This window comes from Pimephales promelas, chromosome 11, assembly GCF_988280905.1.
Source record: "Pimephales promelas chromosome 11, fPimPro1.hap1.1, whole genome shotgun sequence".
NCBI lineage: Eukaryota > Metazoa > Chordata > Actinopteri > Cypriniformes > Leuciscidae > Pimephales > Pimephales promelas.
In genome coordinates, this window is record NC_142779.1 from 20,247,007 (window position 1) to 20,263,596 (window position 16,590).

General features: G+C 39.7%; 1 protein-coding gene across 1 annotated transcript in view; it reads left to right on the plus strand.

Annotated features, from left to right (window-relative positions):
* The first annotated feature begins 11,093 nt into the window (after positions 1-11,093).
* jag1b (jagged canonical Notch ligand 1b) overlaps positions 11,094-16,590 on the plus strand; it is a 33,536-nt gene continuing 28,039 nt past the window's right edge. The window contains exons 1-2 of the mRNA XM_039653271.2: positions 11,094-11,429; positions 11,700-12,002. Coding sequence (XP_039509205.2) covers positions 11,358-11,429; positions 11,700-12,002 — 375 coding nt within the window. The 5' untranslated portion in view covers positions 11,094-11,357. The remainder of the gene's footprint in view (positions 11,430-11,699; positions 12,003-16,590) is intronic.

Consider the following 16,590-nt stretch of genomic DNA (forward strand, 5'->3'; position numbering starts at 1 on the left):
TACCTCCTAGGCCCAGTAAAAATGAAATGTATTTTAGGGACTATCAACACGATGCTATGATGAGCTTCAGTTTTTTTACGTTCACTGCTACAATTTTACAGTCTGCGACAATCATAGGGCAAAACAGAAAACGTATCTTGAATCGCTTATGGCATGTTCACTGATTACAACCAAGTAATTGCCTTTAAATAAACAAAACACAGAACTGGACATTATTACTATTTCATTCTGCTTTTTAAAGACCAGTCCGTTTTTTTTAATTACAATTATATTCTTATTGACAGAATAAAATATTTATTTATAGGATATACTATATGATCTCACTCTATGGATGGGGGTAATAAAAAATAACTTTGTTTAAAAGAAAATGTGCACTCTGAGCTTAGAATAATGTTTGTATTCAAAGTGTGCTGTAGAACAATAATTATGGCTTAGCAAATCTGACAAGCAACAATGAAAAAATATTAAAAAGCAAAGAAATTAATAATAAATGTGTGAGCACCAGAACAATATTTGTATGATTGAGTAACCAAAGTTGATGGTAGCAGCATGCAACATAAATGACCGTAAATTGCAGGAAAAATATTACAAACTAAAAAAAAGTATATATATTTTTGTTATATAAATAGGTGGATCAGAACAATACTTGAATGAACAAGAAACCAAAGTCAATTCCCTTTTATATTTTTGTGATAGCCATGAATACAATATAAACTACTATAGGAATAGTTATAAGTATTGCTAGTAGGCAACTTTATGAAATTAAACATGCACCGAAAAAAATGGAAAAACACATATTTGTCCAAAGTGCTCAATCATAATATTTGCAATCTACAGAACAACATTATTTCTCTTGTAAACTTGATTTCTTTGCTTTCAATTACTGTAGTTCTCTAAAATGTGCTACATTACATTATTTAAGCTCAATGTGTTTTGCTTGGGAGTTAATGAGGATAAAAAAAAACATTTAATTAAGTGTTATTTTAATTGTTTTTGAGCAACATGTGAAAAGGGGGAGAATTTATAGAGTTTGATATTGTTTAATGTTTGATTATGTTGGAATTAGAGAAGTGTTTAAAGCTACACTGTGTGATTTTTACCCCCATCTAGAGGTGAAAAGGTATATGACCATCCAGTGAATATTAGTTTCTGTTCCTCTCAATTTTGATTTCGTTTTAACTCCTACGGTGGCCAATGTAGTCCAAGAATAACATGACTTCCAGTTCGACCTCGTCCATGAGTGTTAACTCCGACATAAACGCGAAAGGCGAAGCTTGAATTAATGGGTATGTCCCACTTTGGCTAATGTACTTTCAAGATGGAGGGGCAACATGGCGACCGACATTAGAACCCCTTTACCCGTATGTATTTTCAATGGCATATTATACACTCACGAGAACACTTTATTACTTGAACAAAGTAAATATACATGAGCACATATATTTTTGAAAGAACAAAGTGTTTTTAGCTAAGAATAAACTAAAAGAGTTACACAGTGTAGCTTTAAATTACACTGGGAAACCATTGTGAAGAAGAGTGGAGCATTTGCTTTGGATGTGGACTGGCACTACAGGTGTATGATTTACTGCTCAGCACTTAGTATGCTAACATTTGCTACTGATATTTAATAGCTTGTCTTTGAACTAGTGCAATCTCAGTCAAATGACAAAAAAAGAGTCATGAAATTGAACAAATAAACCCTGTCAGGGAACCATCAAAGATCACATTGATTCTACTTAATTGGGTTACTTAAAAACAAGTTGATTCTGTGAACAAATTATATCTGATTAACTTAAGTGATTTCTGTGTGACCGATGTACATGATTAAATCATGTAAATCCAACACACTTTTTTTTCAGGGGGTGACAAGAGGGAAATGGCAGCGGAAGTGCTTTATAAAGTCAATCAAAACCCCCTTTTCCTGTGGATGGGAAATGTGAATAATTAGCCTCACGAGGCTCAGCAAGTCATTTCCTGTCCAAGGAGGACACAGTTCCACCTCATTGAGAATCTGTCACATGGCACCCTGAGCTAGTGAAGTGGAACCCTCCCAAAATCCCGCAGAATTCTCAACTCGGGGGGCCAGTGTGGGAGAGCTCATGTTTTTTCAGGGCGTGCAGAGAGATACAACCGAGCGCTCCTCACTTCCTCCGATCCGTTCCCTCGTCACATCAATCATCTCCATTCCTAACATTGCGATCACAGTGCCATCGGTTCCACACTTGTTTTCCTTCCTTTCTCCCTCTCACTTTTTTTCCCATCTGTGGATGGTGTCTCTCTCTCACGCTAATGTTAGCCCGGAGAAAGAGGACGCTGTGCGCGAGGGGTTTTAGCGGCGACATGGGTTTCCCACACAGCTGTGCTAATGCGACCCTTCACGCAAGGCTCAGGCATGTACAGAGGAGGCACTTATGTGCATAAAGTGAGAGCATTCATCAGGACTTAAGATGGACCACTTGTCGCTGTGGAACAGTCATTTGACTTGTCCACCAACATCCCTTAATCAGTTTAACATTTTTGCTTCTCCATCCTTTGCTGAGTCTGACTAACCATATTGAGAATTTAAGGTCTGTGCTGACACTGGCTAGATTCACACAAAAGCAGAATACAGTTTGTTTTAAAGTGCTAAATACTGTCATATTCACACCCAATCCAGTTTAGATTGAGTAATTCAGCAATACATCAACTGCACTGATAAACTGAAGTGACTCTGTCTGGACTCACAATCACATTTTGAGAGTGAGAACTGTTTTTATTTCCAGTCAGAGAATATCTTTTCTGGGCACAGAACTGGACTTGCTGTCTATGACAGCGCGACTGCAGATTGTACATTCAGCGCATCATGAAATCCCAGCCCGTTCTCATCCTTTAGCGTGGCCAAGGCATCATAAATCCTTTAGTGTAATATGAGACTACCCTACCCTACCCCACACCTAAAACTAACCAGCGTGTGTTATATTAACGATAACGGGTGCCATGTGCGTAGTATAGCGCCGTTTTGTCATATAGCGCTCTATATGACGCTAAAGGATGAGAATGCGTTGGAAATTCTTCCGCTCCAGCACTATAGTCCCGCTCACAAGGTTTCCGAAAATGCTGGGTCTCATGGCCTCGCATCATCAGTACTCCAGTTGGGCCTGCTTCGCATCCGTCCGCTGCAGTTATGGCTAAAAGCGCGAGTACCACCTTGGGCATGGGCCTCCGGTCTGTTTCGCCTCAAGGTAGATCAGAAATGCGTCACAGCTTTGAAACCTTGGAGAGCAATCGACTGGTACCAGTCAGGTGTAAACCTGAGGACTTCCTCAGCTGTCCACAGACGCCTCCACCTTGGGATGGAGAGTGCTGCTCGAGGGCAGACCATTCTTTGTCCAGGGAAATTATGGCAGTCGCCAACGCGCTGAGGCGTTTTTGTCCCCAAATAAAAGGTTACCACCTATATAAATCACCACGGTGGCATCAGGTCCCGAAACCTACAGGCTGACGGAACGCCTCCTGGATTGGGCTCTGCAAAATCTGCACTTATTGAGAGCAGCACATGTGCCTGGTCACCTGAATTTGGGACCAGACAGACTGGTAACTGCGGTTCTCTCTAGAAGAGGGAATGAATACGGCGTATCTTTGCCGTGCCTGCAGCACACTCTGGTTTGCTTCGGCGATGAAAAAATAGGTTATATCAGGCCATTAAGCTGTTTTCATACGCCCAAGCCACGCCTGTTTTGGCGGGACGTGACGTAGTGGGCGCAAAGTTAGTACGATTTACATCAGAAATCGATACATTTGGTTGCATTTTATTTGCTCTATCACTTGAACATTTTTAGATGAGGGATTGAGGTGCATCCTGTGTGACTGCCGTCATACAGTATGTCACCCCTACTAGAGGGAGGTTGATATTTAATGTAATAAACTTTTACATTTCTAATGACAATTCAGACTGAAATAACCTCCTCATACATCTAACAATCAGTCACAATCACAGATTTTTAAGGCTGCTTAGATGAAAGAAGAAAGAAAGAGTCTGAAAACCACATAGTTATTGTCATTTGGTTATTCATACTCACAAACATTATTCTAGCAAAATGTATGGTTTTTTCTACATCTGCATGTGACAAAAAGTGCTAATGCTAATCACAGAGAAGGAAAGTGACGACAGTATTTAGTATTAGCAAGCGATGATCAGCTTAGACTTACAGAGTGCGTAGGCAACACAAGTCATCTCTGCCTCCATGATCGGATCAAAACTCTGGATTAATGAGCATGTTCTCAACTGACACACAAATCAGTAAATGTCATTTTGACTGGCATACTAACACACACGGGCCTACAAGCACTGGCTCATGACACACAGACCCTAATCCACTTGGACACCTACTGGTAACTAAATTGACGTCAATTTAGTTACCAATGGATGTCCAAGTAGATTAGGGTCTGTGTACAGTACAGCTAAAAGACGTCACTGTTCCTTTATGGCATCATAGGGGATGAGGTCATACACTTGTGGGCAGTCCAACATCATTATGTAATGCAACATAACACCTAGTAGGTAGATTTAGAATAAATCAGACACTATCTATAAGAATAAATTATTTAAACAGCACATTATGCCACATTAATCCAATTACCCAAGAGCTATGTTATGTCTTGGACAAAATATTTACAATAAGAAACATCTATCTTGAACAACTCTATGTTATATAACCTAATATGATTTGCATTTACAATAGACAACATTGTAGAAAATATATAAAATAATTTAGAATTCATCTCCCAGATGTCTCGTCATTTTAAGATTTATAAACATGTTGATATTGTAACATAGCAACGTCATGCGAACAAGCTGTGAACAACATGTTTAGGCCAAAACTGTTTTCTTTTTCTTTTTTTTCTTTTTTGTATGTGTGTGTGTGTGTGTGTGCCGAAGTGAGCCGTACCGTACTGTATTGGGTTCAGGGCTGGAGACTGGCCAGGCCATTCCAGGACCTTAAGATGCTTCTTACGGAGCCACACCATATTTGCCATGGCTGAGTGTTTCGGGTCGTTGTCATGCTGGAATACCCAGCCATGACCCATCTTCAATACTCTTACTGAGGGAAGGGGGTGGTTGGCCAAGATCTCACGATTCATGGCCCCATCCATCCTCCCCTCAATAAGGTGCAGTCGCCCTGTCCACTTTGCAGAAAAGCATCCCCAAAGATTGATGTTTCCAACTCCATGCTTCACGGTTGGGATGGTGTTCTTGGGGCTGTACTCATCCTCCTTCCTCCAAATGTGGCGAGTGGAGTTTTGACCAAAAAACTCTATTTTTGTCTCAGACCACATGACCTTCTTCGGTTCCATCATTGGCAAACTTCATGCGCTGGCTTGAGCATGGGGGCCTTGCGTACACTGCAGGATTTTAATCCACGATGGCGTAGTGTGTTACTAATGGTTTTCTTTGAGACTGTGGTCCCATCTCTCTACAAGTCATTGACCAGATCCTGCCGTGTAGTTCTGGGCTGATCCCTCACCTTCCTCATGACGAGGTGAGATCTTGCATGGAGCCCCAGACCGAGGGAGATTGACCGTCATCTTGAGCTTCTTCCATTTTCTAATAATTGCGCCAACTGTTGTTGCCTTCTCAGCAAGCTGCTTTCCTATTGTCCTGTAGCCCATCCCAGCCTTGTACAGGTGTGCCATTTTATCTGACGTCCTTACACAGCTCTCTGGTCTTGGCCATTGTGGAGAGGTTAGAGTCTGTTTGATTGAGTGTGTGGACAGGTGTCTGTTACACGTCTAACGGGTTCAAACATGTGCAGTTAATACAGGTAATGAGTGGAGAACAGGAGGGCTTCTTAAAGAGAAACTAACACGTCTGTGAGAGACAGAATTCTTACTGGTTGGTAGGTGATCAAATATTTATGTCATGCAATAAAATGCAAATGAATTACTTCAAAATCATACAATGTGATTCTCTGGATTTTTGTTTTAGATTCCATCACTCAGTTGAAGAGTACCTATATGATAACAAATTAGAGACGTCTACATGCTTAGTTAGTGTATCAAATACTTGTTCTCCCCACTGAATACATATGCCCTATATCTTGTCTATTATTTGGGAACTCAATCCACAACATTTGGAAAGGTATATACAGGAAATCAGTGGTGTAACTTTTTTGAAAAAATGGCTGGGACAGGTGTGTTTGGGGGGAGGGCTAATACAATGCTAAATCATGAATCAGATGTACACCTATGTACAATAACATACCAATGTGATGCAATCGATTTAAATCGATTCAACAGAACGAATATAGAGTCTCCGCAATGGAAATGGATGTTTCAAAAGTGGTGGTGACAATATCGACAATGGCAAAAAGTCATGGGGACAAGTCCCACCCGCAAATAATGCCTATGCATTCATTCATTCATTCATGAATTAATTCGTTTGTTTTATTATTTATTTATTTTATTTTATTTTTTGCCTCTAACTTGCAGTATTCCACTTCTGGCCTTCTCATAAATAGTGTTTTCCTGGTAAATATTTTAATATTAAATGCATTCACTGTGCTATACTAACCAGCCAAATCTTGCCCCCTGCTTTTGACAAACGAAAGGGAGACTCTCAGGCTGGTTAGTGGTCAGTTTCCGCTCTTGCTGATAGAATAACAGAGGGCAGAAGCCGTGACCCTGACCTTTCTGGAAATCTCATAATGAGAATGAGGCTGGGTAAAGAGTCCAATGTTCCTCTATCATACCCTTTTGATAATCCAATAATGAAAGCCACTTTTGTTTTATACTAATTGCTGTAAGTGAAAGTAGAGCATGATTTTACTATAGCCTACAATTTACATCAATATTTTTGAATGATAATATGTCATCCAGGGAAAAGATAATACTTAGCATCCAAAGTTCATTTACTTCACCCTATGCTGTAATAAAACCATAAAAAAGATGACCACGCCAAAGCGGAAAACTTAAACACACAACTTGACTTAGAGCTTGATTACTTTTCTTTCCATCAGCCACCCCACACAGTCGCCAATGAAATGTCCATTATTCATTTCACAGGGGCCAGTTTAAGATAAATGTTGAAAATAACAATGGAGGTCCTACATTTTAGGGGAGAATAATATTTATTTCAGGACACACTGTCTCTGCCAGCTAAGATGTGGTACGTAAAAGCTGGTCACGTAAACAGAAAGTGTAAATATTCCAAAAGTGTGAGTGAGAAGCACTAAGCAGAAAGATGTTCTCATGCTCTCTATCTATCACTCCATCAAACACCACTGCCTTTATTGTGTCATCTGGCCAGGATCATTCTCCCCAGCCTCACAAAGTGCCATCACACTGACAATGTTGTTGAACAGTCTAAGAGAGAACATATGAACAGCTAGCTACATAAACATACATGAAAGTACACATTCACAAGCACTAAAGTTTGCATGACTTTTAAATCCGAATATGGGTGTTCCTTAAGGGAACTCTTTGAAAACTAGTACAGGATCATTCAAAGTACAGGATCATTCAAAAATTTGGGTCAGAAAGATCTTTTTAAAGAAATTAATATTTTTAAATTTACCAAAGTTGACGGTAAAGATATTTAAAATGTTACAAAAGGTTTTTATTTCAAATAAATATGTCAAGTTTTTTATTTAATGATGACAAGGTGATGTGTAAGGGATCTTTAGCACGATTTTTTATTAAACGAAACTTTTTATTTTTTATTTTTGTTAAAAAAAAAAGACAGGGTAGAAATTTTCTAATTTGTGCACTTTTATTTAAAAATAAAAAAATATCCTAAATTATTTTACAATGTAAATTATAATTAATCTTTTAAAAATAATTAAATTGAGGAATTATAATTGAGAAATGTCTCCCATACGCTCATACGTCTCGCATGTGGATGAATATAAAATCAAATTCATTCGAAAAATGTCATATTGCAGCTTTCTTGAAAAAAAACAAAGCAACCCTCTGTCCAGTCCCATGTTGACTGTGCACAACAATATTATTTTTGGATCAACATGAATACGTCACTATTTCCGAGAGACATTTGATTTCTGTAAAATCATCTGCCAGTATTGTCCAGCTGTGTGCACTTTGAAGATGCGCATTGATCTTTCATGAATCCTTTGTGCAGTTCAAATCCTTATAGACCTTCTTCATGATGAAGAAATGATCATCATTATTGTTTGGTAATATTTTTAAAAATCTAATATATGGCACAATTGCAATCCGAAAAAAAAAAAGAAAAAAAAAGAAATCAGATTCAAATGAATAAATCAGAGACTGTCAAGATCCAGGAAGCTGCACTGAAAGCACAAGGGCTTTCTGAAGGACATAATCTGTTCCACCACATTCTTGTCAGGCTGGACTCACGTTTGCTGCATTGGTGAACTGTAATATGAGAGGTGGCAACAAGCTTAAGTAATTGGATTTGTATATAGTACTGAGTGTCAGACAATAGATAGTCATCTCTGCAACAGCCATCTGACCCTTTGTTCCTGGTTTCAGGCGTGATTTAGAGGCCCATAACTGCCTGGTTTGATCCCAGTCAAGGATGAAAAAGGGGGCGAGCAGGCCGAGTGGGACCGGAAAAGTCTAGTTCAATCTGATGACCCGTACACATCTCGGGTCTCCAGTCGAATTTGGGCTCCCTAAAGGTTTGCGGCTCACTTGTGTGGTCATTACTCAAATCACATTAGCCTTGGGGCAGTTTTACAAACACAGGGTCTAGCCCGTGGATACGCTGAGATGAAAAAAGTCATAAAAAACACAGGAACACCTCATTTATTTATATAACTGTTAAATGAATTATATATTTCTACAAAAATAAACATATCTATACAACTGTCAGCAGAAATCAGGATACAATACGAATTCTAAACTTCAGATCTACAGCTTCAACAACTTTGGATGATACAATAGCAGAGTGAACATGATATGCTCTATAATCTATGACTATTATTACTAATCTATAGTTGCTTTTAAGCACCATCCAAAATGGCAGGTCAGGACTCTTTAACAAAGGTAGCGGTTTAAATCCCACAAGCCTGTCTGATTTTCAAAAGAAGGGCTTTGGCATCCCAGATGAAATGTGAATGTGGATATCAAAATGGGCGAAACCCTTTGAGGGGAAAGCGCTCAAATTTTGAGGTCTAAATAGTCTAATTAACCCTTATTACACAGAGTGGCTATTTGAATGCAGTGAGTAACTCGAGACCTCTCTTGGGGGTCAGAATGTTTTAAAGGCACAGTGGCCGGTACAAAAGGTCCAGCGCACCTTTAATCTTGAACCTCACCGACAGGAAATATCAGCCTGGCATCTTGCCCTCAACTTGCTATGGATCTCCTTTATGTGGCCACACACATTAGTGAAGGCTGTGATTCTGCTGTCATTAAAAAATTAAGGGGAAGAGACTCAATGGTGAAAAGAAAAAAGAAAAAACTCAGGGCTACACTGTAAAAAAAATATATATTTTCAAGATTTGTTATCACAACATTTTTTATTTTGTCAAATCAACTTAAATAATTTATTTAGTTGAGATAACTTATTATTTTGAGTTTCTGATGATTAAATGAATCTCCATTGTATTAACTCACTTTTTCCAGTTCAATCAACTTAAAATTTTAAGGCAACCAGGTTACTTACTTTTTTAAGTTCAACCAACAATATATATATATTTTACAGTTTATCTGTTCGACTGACGACTGTCAGACAAGTAGAGTGTCTGCACAGCAACAAGCCAGTGATTCTATTAAGGATCAATGTTAACATAGGCCTATATATATATTTTAAAAGCTTGTATTTCCTTTTATTTTGTTTTCTTTCTGTGGCATTGCTTACTCGACACAGAGAGAGACCCTCACCCGTCTTTCAGCATCAAGATTAATAGACTCACAACACTGTGACTAAAAAGCCATTTGATTGACATGTAGAAATGCACTTTTCTTACTGGGGTTGCTTATCAGTAGCTTTCATTCCACAATCCTGCCTGTTTCACATACTACAGCGGTTGTAAAATGATGTGGTGAAATAACCCATTGGTTACTGATTACCCATGTCTCACGCATGTGACTGTTTGCTCTAAGGTCTGTGGTATGACCTGTAACATGACCTGTAATGTTAGAGAAATATCGACAAGAATAGAAGATATCTGGCAGATACTGATTTGCTTTAATGTATATAACATGTCTACAATGTTCTGTATTCAAATAGCTTGACAGATTTCCATGCCCACAAGAGGGCAGCAAGCACTATGGGGGCAATTAACTCAAGCTTACTGTATGTGGATCTATGCACACACACCATGCATGCCTCAGTGATGTCTAACTCACAGAGGCATCAAATCCTATGGCCATTGAAAGAGTCTGTTAAAATACTGAATGTTGACATTATGAGGTAAATGACCCTTTTGTGTGAATATTACTACACTGATTATAACTAGTATTACTTTCTGAGTTTCTAAATGAGCATTTCATAATTCTGAAAAATTAAGAGGCCTAACTGTGACCTCTGTCAGCAAGACCTCTTTTTTAGATGCTGATGCATTTATTGTTATTGCAAAAAAAGATATTGATCCACAGAAATAGACAGACAGAAGGATAGATAAATATTAGACAGACAGACCGACATAGATAGATAGATAGATAGATAGATAGATAGATAGATAGATAGATAGATAGATAGATAGATAGATAGATAGATAGATAGATGATATAACTTTTATCTTCATTAATTAAATATATCGGGTTTTTATAACATTTTACAGTACACTTGTAGGCTATGCAATTTAAAATATTTTTCATCTCTAATGTTTAGGTTAGGCTACATAGTTAAGTAGGCCTGTGTAGTATATGTAAAGCAGGGCTATGCATGTAGTAGCTTATGTTAAATATGTATGATGTCGTACATTATTAGTATTCAGCATTCCTTTCCCTATTAAAAGTTTTTGCAGTGTAAGAACATGCGGTTAGACCTCTGTAAGTCTCACAGATAAACCCGACATCACGGGGGCTGGGGGACACGGGCGGGGCTTTTCTACAAGCCACACCCTTTAACTTTTGAATATTAAAATTACGCATGCGTTTGCCACCCCCATTAACTGAACTTGGAGTATTGAATGCGCAGTCAGTCAGTCGCGGACAAACGCTCTCATGGCTTCTGTGTAATGTATACCCGCCGCTGAGAGAGAGAAGCAGAATAAGAAAGATAAGAATTTCAGATACGCTTGGATAATAGGAGGCACTTTCCTACACATTGGAAAATAGTCTTCTGAAAGAAATAAAGTTGTTCTCCACCCGTGCATGTTAAATCGGGGAGTACATTAGAGCCGTGAGGCGGCTAGAACTTCTGAGTCTCAACGCAACACCAACAAGAAGGCATGATTGTGCGACGGAGTTCAGTATTTTCTGCTTTTTACCTTCATGCCTTTTTGTTATGCTTGCCGACGAAGGTGAGTCCGTTTTAAATCATTTTTTTAAATAATCTATATTTGCGTTATGTAGGATATATCTAAAGTTATATATTTAGAAAATAGTAGGCTAGGCTGTGTCTGATATAAAAAAAAAAACTCAAACAGGGACTCAAACAGTATTTTTCAATTTGACATTGACAGATTGGCAGACACTTTGCAAAGAGTTTTTGCTGTTGTAGGCTATAAAACGAGACAGATTTGATCTCACTGAACGTTATAGATGGATTTAAAGTTTGTTCTGCTCAACAGGTGTCTGACGCATCGGGGCACTTTGAGCTGGAAATCTTATCGATGCAGAACGCGAACGGCGAGCTGCAGAACGGCTCGTGCTGTGGCGGCGCGAGGAACCTGGCGGATCGCAAATGCACGCGGGACGAATGTGATACATATTTTAAAGTTTGTCTGAAGGAATATCAATCGCGAGTTTCCGCGGCCGGGACTTGCAGTTTCGGAACTGGATCTACGTCCGTTCTCGGTGGGAATAAATTTTCGACCAAGGGAACGCGGAGTGAAAAGTCAAGGATTGTTTTACCCTTCAGTTTTGCGTGGCCGGTGAGTAGACGTCCCTCCTTTCTCATCTCAGGGCGATTTCTGGTTTTAGACTAGCAGCAAATTTAATGAAGCCATAGCGTGCCGATGACGCAACGTTGATACTGTACATCACATCAATGTTTCGAACCACGTGTGCTGTTTCCCCTCGGGTTTATAGCTGCTCATTTTGGTCGTGTGCATGTGCACTGTAAACAACAACAACCATAACCCTCTAAAATAGAGAACTAAGTTTAATCACTGCATTGCATTTTCAAGGGTGGTGCCTAAGTTCATTACACTTATTTGAATATTACTGATAAAGACAGTCGAGTTGAATGTTAAAATATCATGTAAATGTTAAATGAAAGATGTTTGGGGTTATAAAGCAGTTATAAATGTCTCGATTAGCACTTGTTGACAGTGGCTTGCAGTAAATTCACTCATGATGCTCATCATCAGTGGCTCCTAAATGTTGTTTCTGGCAGTCAGCTAACTTGGTAAAAAAAATATGTCAAATAAACAGTTATCTGGCACCGTCCTACTCAACCTCTTAACTTGTGTCAGTGCATTAGAATGCAAATAAAAGAAGATTTGTTTGCTGTGAAGCACATGATCTGAAGCTCCAGGAGAGATTTACCAATGTTTGTCTTGCAGCTCTAAAGAATTTATGAGTTGACTGTGATCTGTTGAAATGGAAGTCTTCTGTTTAGTTGGGCTTTTATAAACTGTGTTATCAAGCTAGTCTAATCTCAAGGTGATTTGCAGTAAACCTATATGTTATGATATTCATCAGTATAATGTATATATGTAGTGTGATGTCTGCCAATGAAAGGGTCACATAGGCTATATCAACTGAAAATGTGTGGGCCTGTGGACCTCTGATCTTACCCAGGGGCCCAATGGAGAATGCAATTGTAAGGTAGATAAAACAGAGAACTTGGACAATTCTAACTTTATTGTAATGATCTGTTAACCATTAAATAATGCATGTCTGAGAAAATCTAGCTATTTTTTTATACTGAAGGTTGGCTTAGAGTCTGGTTGGGGATGGTAAAATGTGAAAACCTTGGAGTAGTGTGACCTTAAACTGATTATTTTTGTAACAATACCTTAGTTGGAGTTATTTTAGTGGTATTAATCTATATAGTTTTTCAGGAATGCCCACTCAGAAATAGCTTACTGAGATATTCACATGGTTCCCACGGTCCTGGAAAACATGAACATGTCAGGGAATAGGTTTTGGAGGCCTGTAAAAGTTATGTAAATGAGTCAGATCTTAAAAGTCATGCACTGTTCAGAAAGTGTGGGAACCTCGTATTCGTTCATGTTAATTTCTCAGGAGCTCTTGACTGTGGGGATGTTGAACTGTCCTTCCGCACATTCTGTTGCCGTGTGCTCTTGTGCACCTGCTCGCTTGATGATGTCATTGTGGATACATACTCAGCGAGGTCAAAATGATAAAAAAAAAATATCAAAGGACAAACTGTCGGTCTGACAAAGCGAACGTGTCCCTGTTTGAACTGTTCGCCCAGTGTCCAGTATGTGAACTAGACGGCCAATGGGAATGTGTTGATCATATGACACTTCAGCTATTTTTGTGATGTCCACTTCTAAAGCATACTGCAAACGGTTTCTTTTAATCATCCAAATTACGATTCGATCTAAAATGACGTTATAGCACACTTCAGTCAGTCACTAATTATTTTTTCGGTTGGCAGCTGGGGATAGTTGAAGTTTAGGCTTTGTGTCAGTCACGGCTGACTGGAGACTAGGTATGGCACCTTTTAACTTTGCAACCCTTGGTAATTGCTCTCAGCAAGTTCCCAGACACAACAGCCAAATCTCGTCGCCAAACTTTAAATGTTTCATTTACAGGAATGCCACCCATTTATTTCGCACCTTTTACTGCATTTGATTGCCCTGTGCTTTTAGTTTTAGAGAGGGGTATAGAGAGTAAAAGAGAGTGAGGGTTTTAGGCATGGCCCACCCAGACAGAGCCAGCTTCAGCGAACATGAAACAGGGGGTGACAATAGCCGGGCCAAACTGGCTACAGGGAGGATTACCGTGCATAATGGAGCCCGTCCAGGAATAATGCCGGCCCAGGGCAAGCAACAGGAAGCTGCGCTCGACTCAGCAGTGATGAGATCGGCTCCTAGACAAACCCGCCCCAACCATGACCTTACTTCTCATACTGGCCGTTTCAGCAAATTACAGCGCTGCTCTCTGGCCCCGTGGCCCTGAATGCACCTGGGGGCCTGTCTGCTCAGCGTGAGCCAAAAAACTGGTTCACCAACAAATTGGATAATTCCTTTTTTCCTGTCCCATCTTCCACTCGTTTTAATGGTCTGTGAACCAGTTCCCTTTCCCGAAAGCCAAACTAGTATTTATGTGTGTGTTTAACGCATGTCCATTTCAAAGTAAATACAAAAGCAATCCAAACCACATTTTAAAGTTTCATTTTGCTTTTCTGAGTGCGTTTTCTTATGCTTTTCTGATCGGATTCTCTCAATTTGTCTCATGCCATTGTACTGTGAAAGATGATTTATCACATTTAAAACAAAGATTATTGGTGTGTTTTACAAGAAAATACTATGTTTGTTTCAAAACGTCTCATTTAATTCAATGCACAACTTGCCGATTGAGTGAAAATTGTTTCTTGTTTTGGTGTGTGTGGGAAAGACAGCAGGCTGAGGGTTGGTGTGAGAATAAAAATGCAGGTGAACCGTCCGAAAGCCTGAGGGAAAGCACTACCGACAACTATGGGATAATGACATGTTTGCTTTATATATTCCCCTCTGATGTGGCACATCACTTAAGCCATTGACTGTGGAAATGCATCGTTTGTCTATTTTCTCGCCCTTGTTAAGGTCTTAAATGAGGTATTGTTAGGCCATTGTAAAGTAGTGGATTACTATTCTTCTTATGTTCTGTTTAACTAACTTTACTCAAACACCTCGCACACGACTTACTCGGTTCCGACTCATGATGTTACCCGGAAACATTTTGTTTTATTGAGATATCTAGTCTTAAATACTCACCTTTCGAACTAGATATCTGACAGCTGATGTGCCGTTTGATCTGATTCTCTTCTCAGTCCCTGCCTGTGATCACCTTCGTGAGTGACAGGAGATTAGATGGCTGCCAGTAGCGCTTGTGTGCGCACGGGTGACTGACAGACCTGTTATCAGGGAAGCCTGTCTCATTTTCCACACCAGAGAAAGCAGTGAAAGATTGCTAAAAGCTTTCCCTGCGAGCCCCCCCTTATCTCCGGCCACCACTCCTGATAGGAATCTCCTGGAAAAAAGAGTCTTCCTTCTGTGATTGCACCTTTCGAGAGGCAAAAAAGGGTGTCTACCTTATTGGTCATAATGTAGTTGTCCGACCTGCTAATGTAAACCCTGTTGTTGACTTTGATTGATTGGAATCTGGCGGAGTATATCCGGAGCCATTGTTGAGACCATTTGTCACTCTCCACGCAAGCCTCTCCTTATTAACAATCACACTTTTACCAGCGGAGACATCACTCGACATATTCCCACAGCAAGTGAGTGTGATAAATGCAAAAAGAAAAAACGCACAATACTAACAGCCGCAGCCGTTTGTGGAAGACAAACACATCAAATATCTGAGATCAGGTGGGTTGGGAGCAAGTGTAGACCTTTATCAGATGTAGGCCAGAGTGATAAGATAAATACATCGTAAAGTTTGGGAGACTGGTGCCGGGGATAGTTAAGACTTCAACGATGACACTGAGGTCAGTGACGAGCATGGGAAAAATGAACCTGGCGGCAGCAGGCATTTAGCTGATAACCATATTTTGAGTTATGGAGTGAGATCCATTGCGGCCCCTTACCCTTCTTCTGACCCCACAACTGCACTCTTGCTGTATGTGATGGTTTTTCATTCATTTAGCTGGTCTATTTCTTAATTACTCCCATTTTGTCTCATATGTTTCATGCTGTGGGATCAGCAGCCAATGAGCTTGCAGCTTCAACATTCAAGTACTTGCAAGTACTGTGGAGGGTATTTCGTTTATGTAACATATATGCAACATGCTCACAGCAGCATGGCAGTAGCAAGTCTCTGTACTTGTGGAGTCTATTCAGCCAAGACCAAATAGATTAACATTATCACATCCATTACCATGCCAATCTCTCAGAGAGTTGTCATGACAGAACTACATATAGACAGGTAAAACAATCACCTAGGTTACTAAGTCCATAACTTTTTTTAGTCACTTTGATGTTTCCCCTGGTCTTCTGGGAGGTTGTGCTAGCTCATGCCCGGACATGTCCGTAATATACAGCAGCGGGCACTTGAAAGGACAGGGCAGTTGAAATCAATGAGCCGTGCGCTTGGTATACATAAACTGGTAAGATTTGACAATATAATGGGGGCTGTGAATCAACAGCATGTTTGTGTTCACAATGCGTTCAAGTATGGAGAAGGAGAGGAAGGACAAGGTGTATCTCAACAGCTTGCAGAGGTGACATCGCTTGCGTCAAATAAACTGATATTTGCACATAAACATGGCAACTGTAAAAGATTTGTGATGGCTGAGTAGTTGGTTAGTGAGTTTGAGTACTTCATTTTGGTATCGGGTATTTT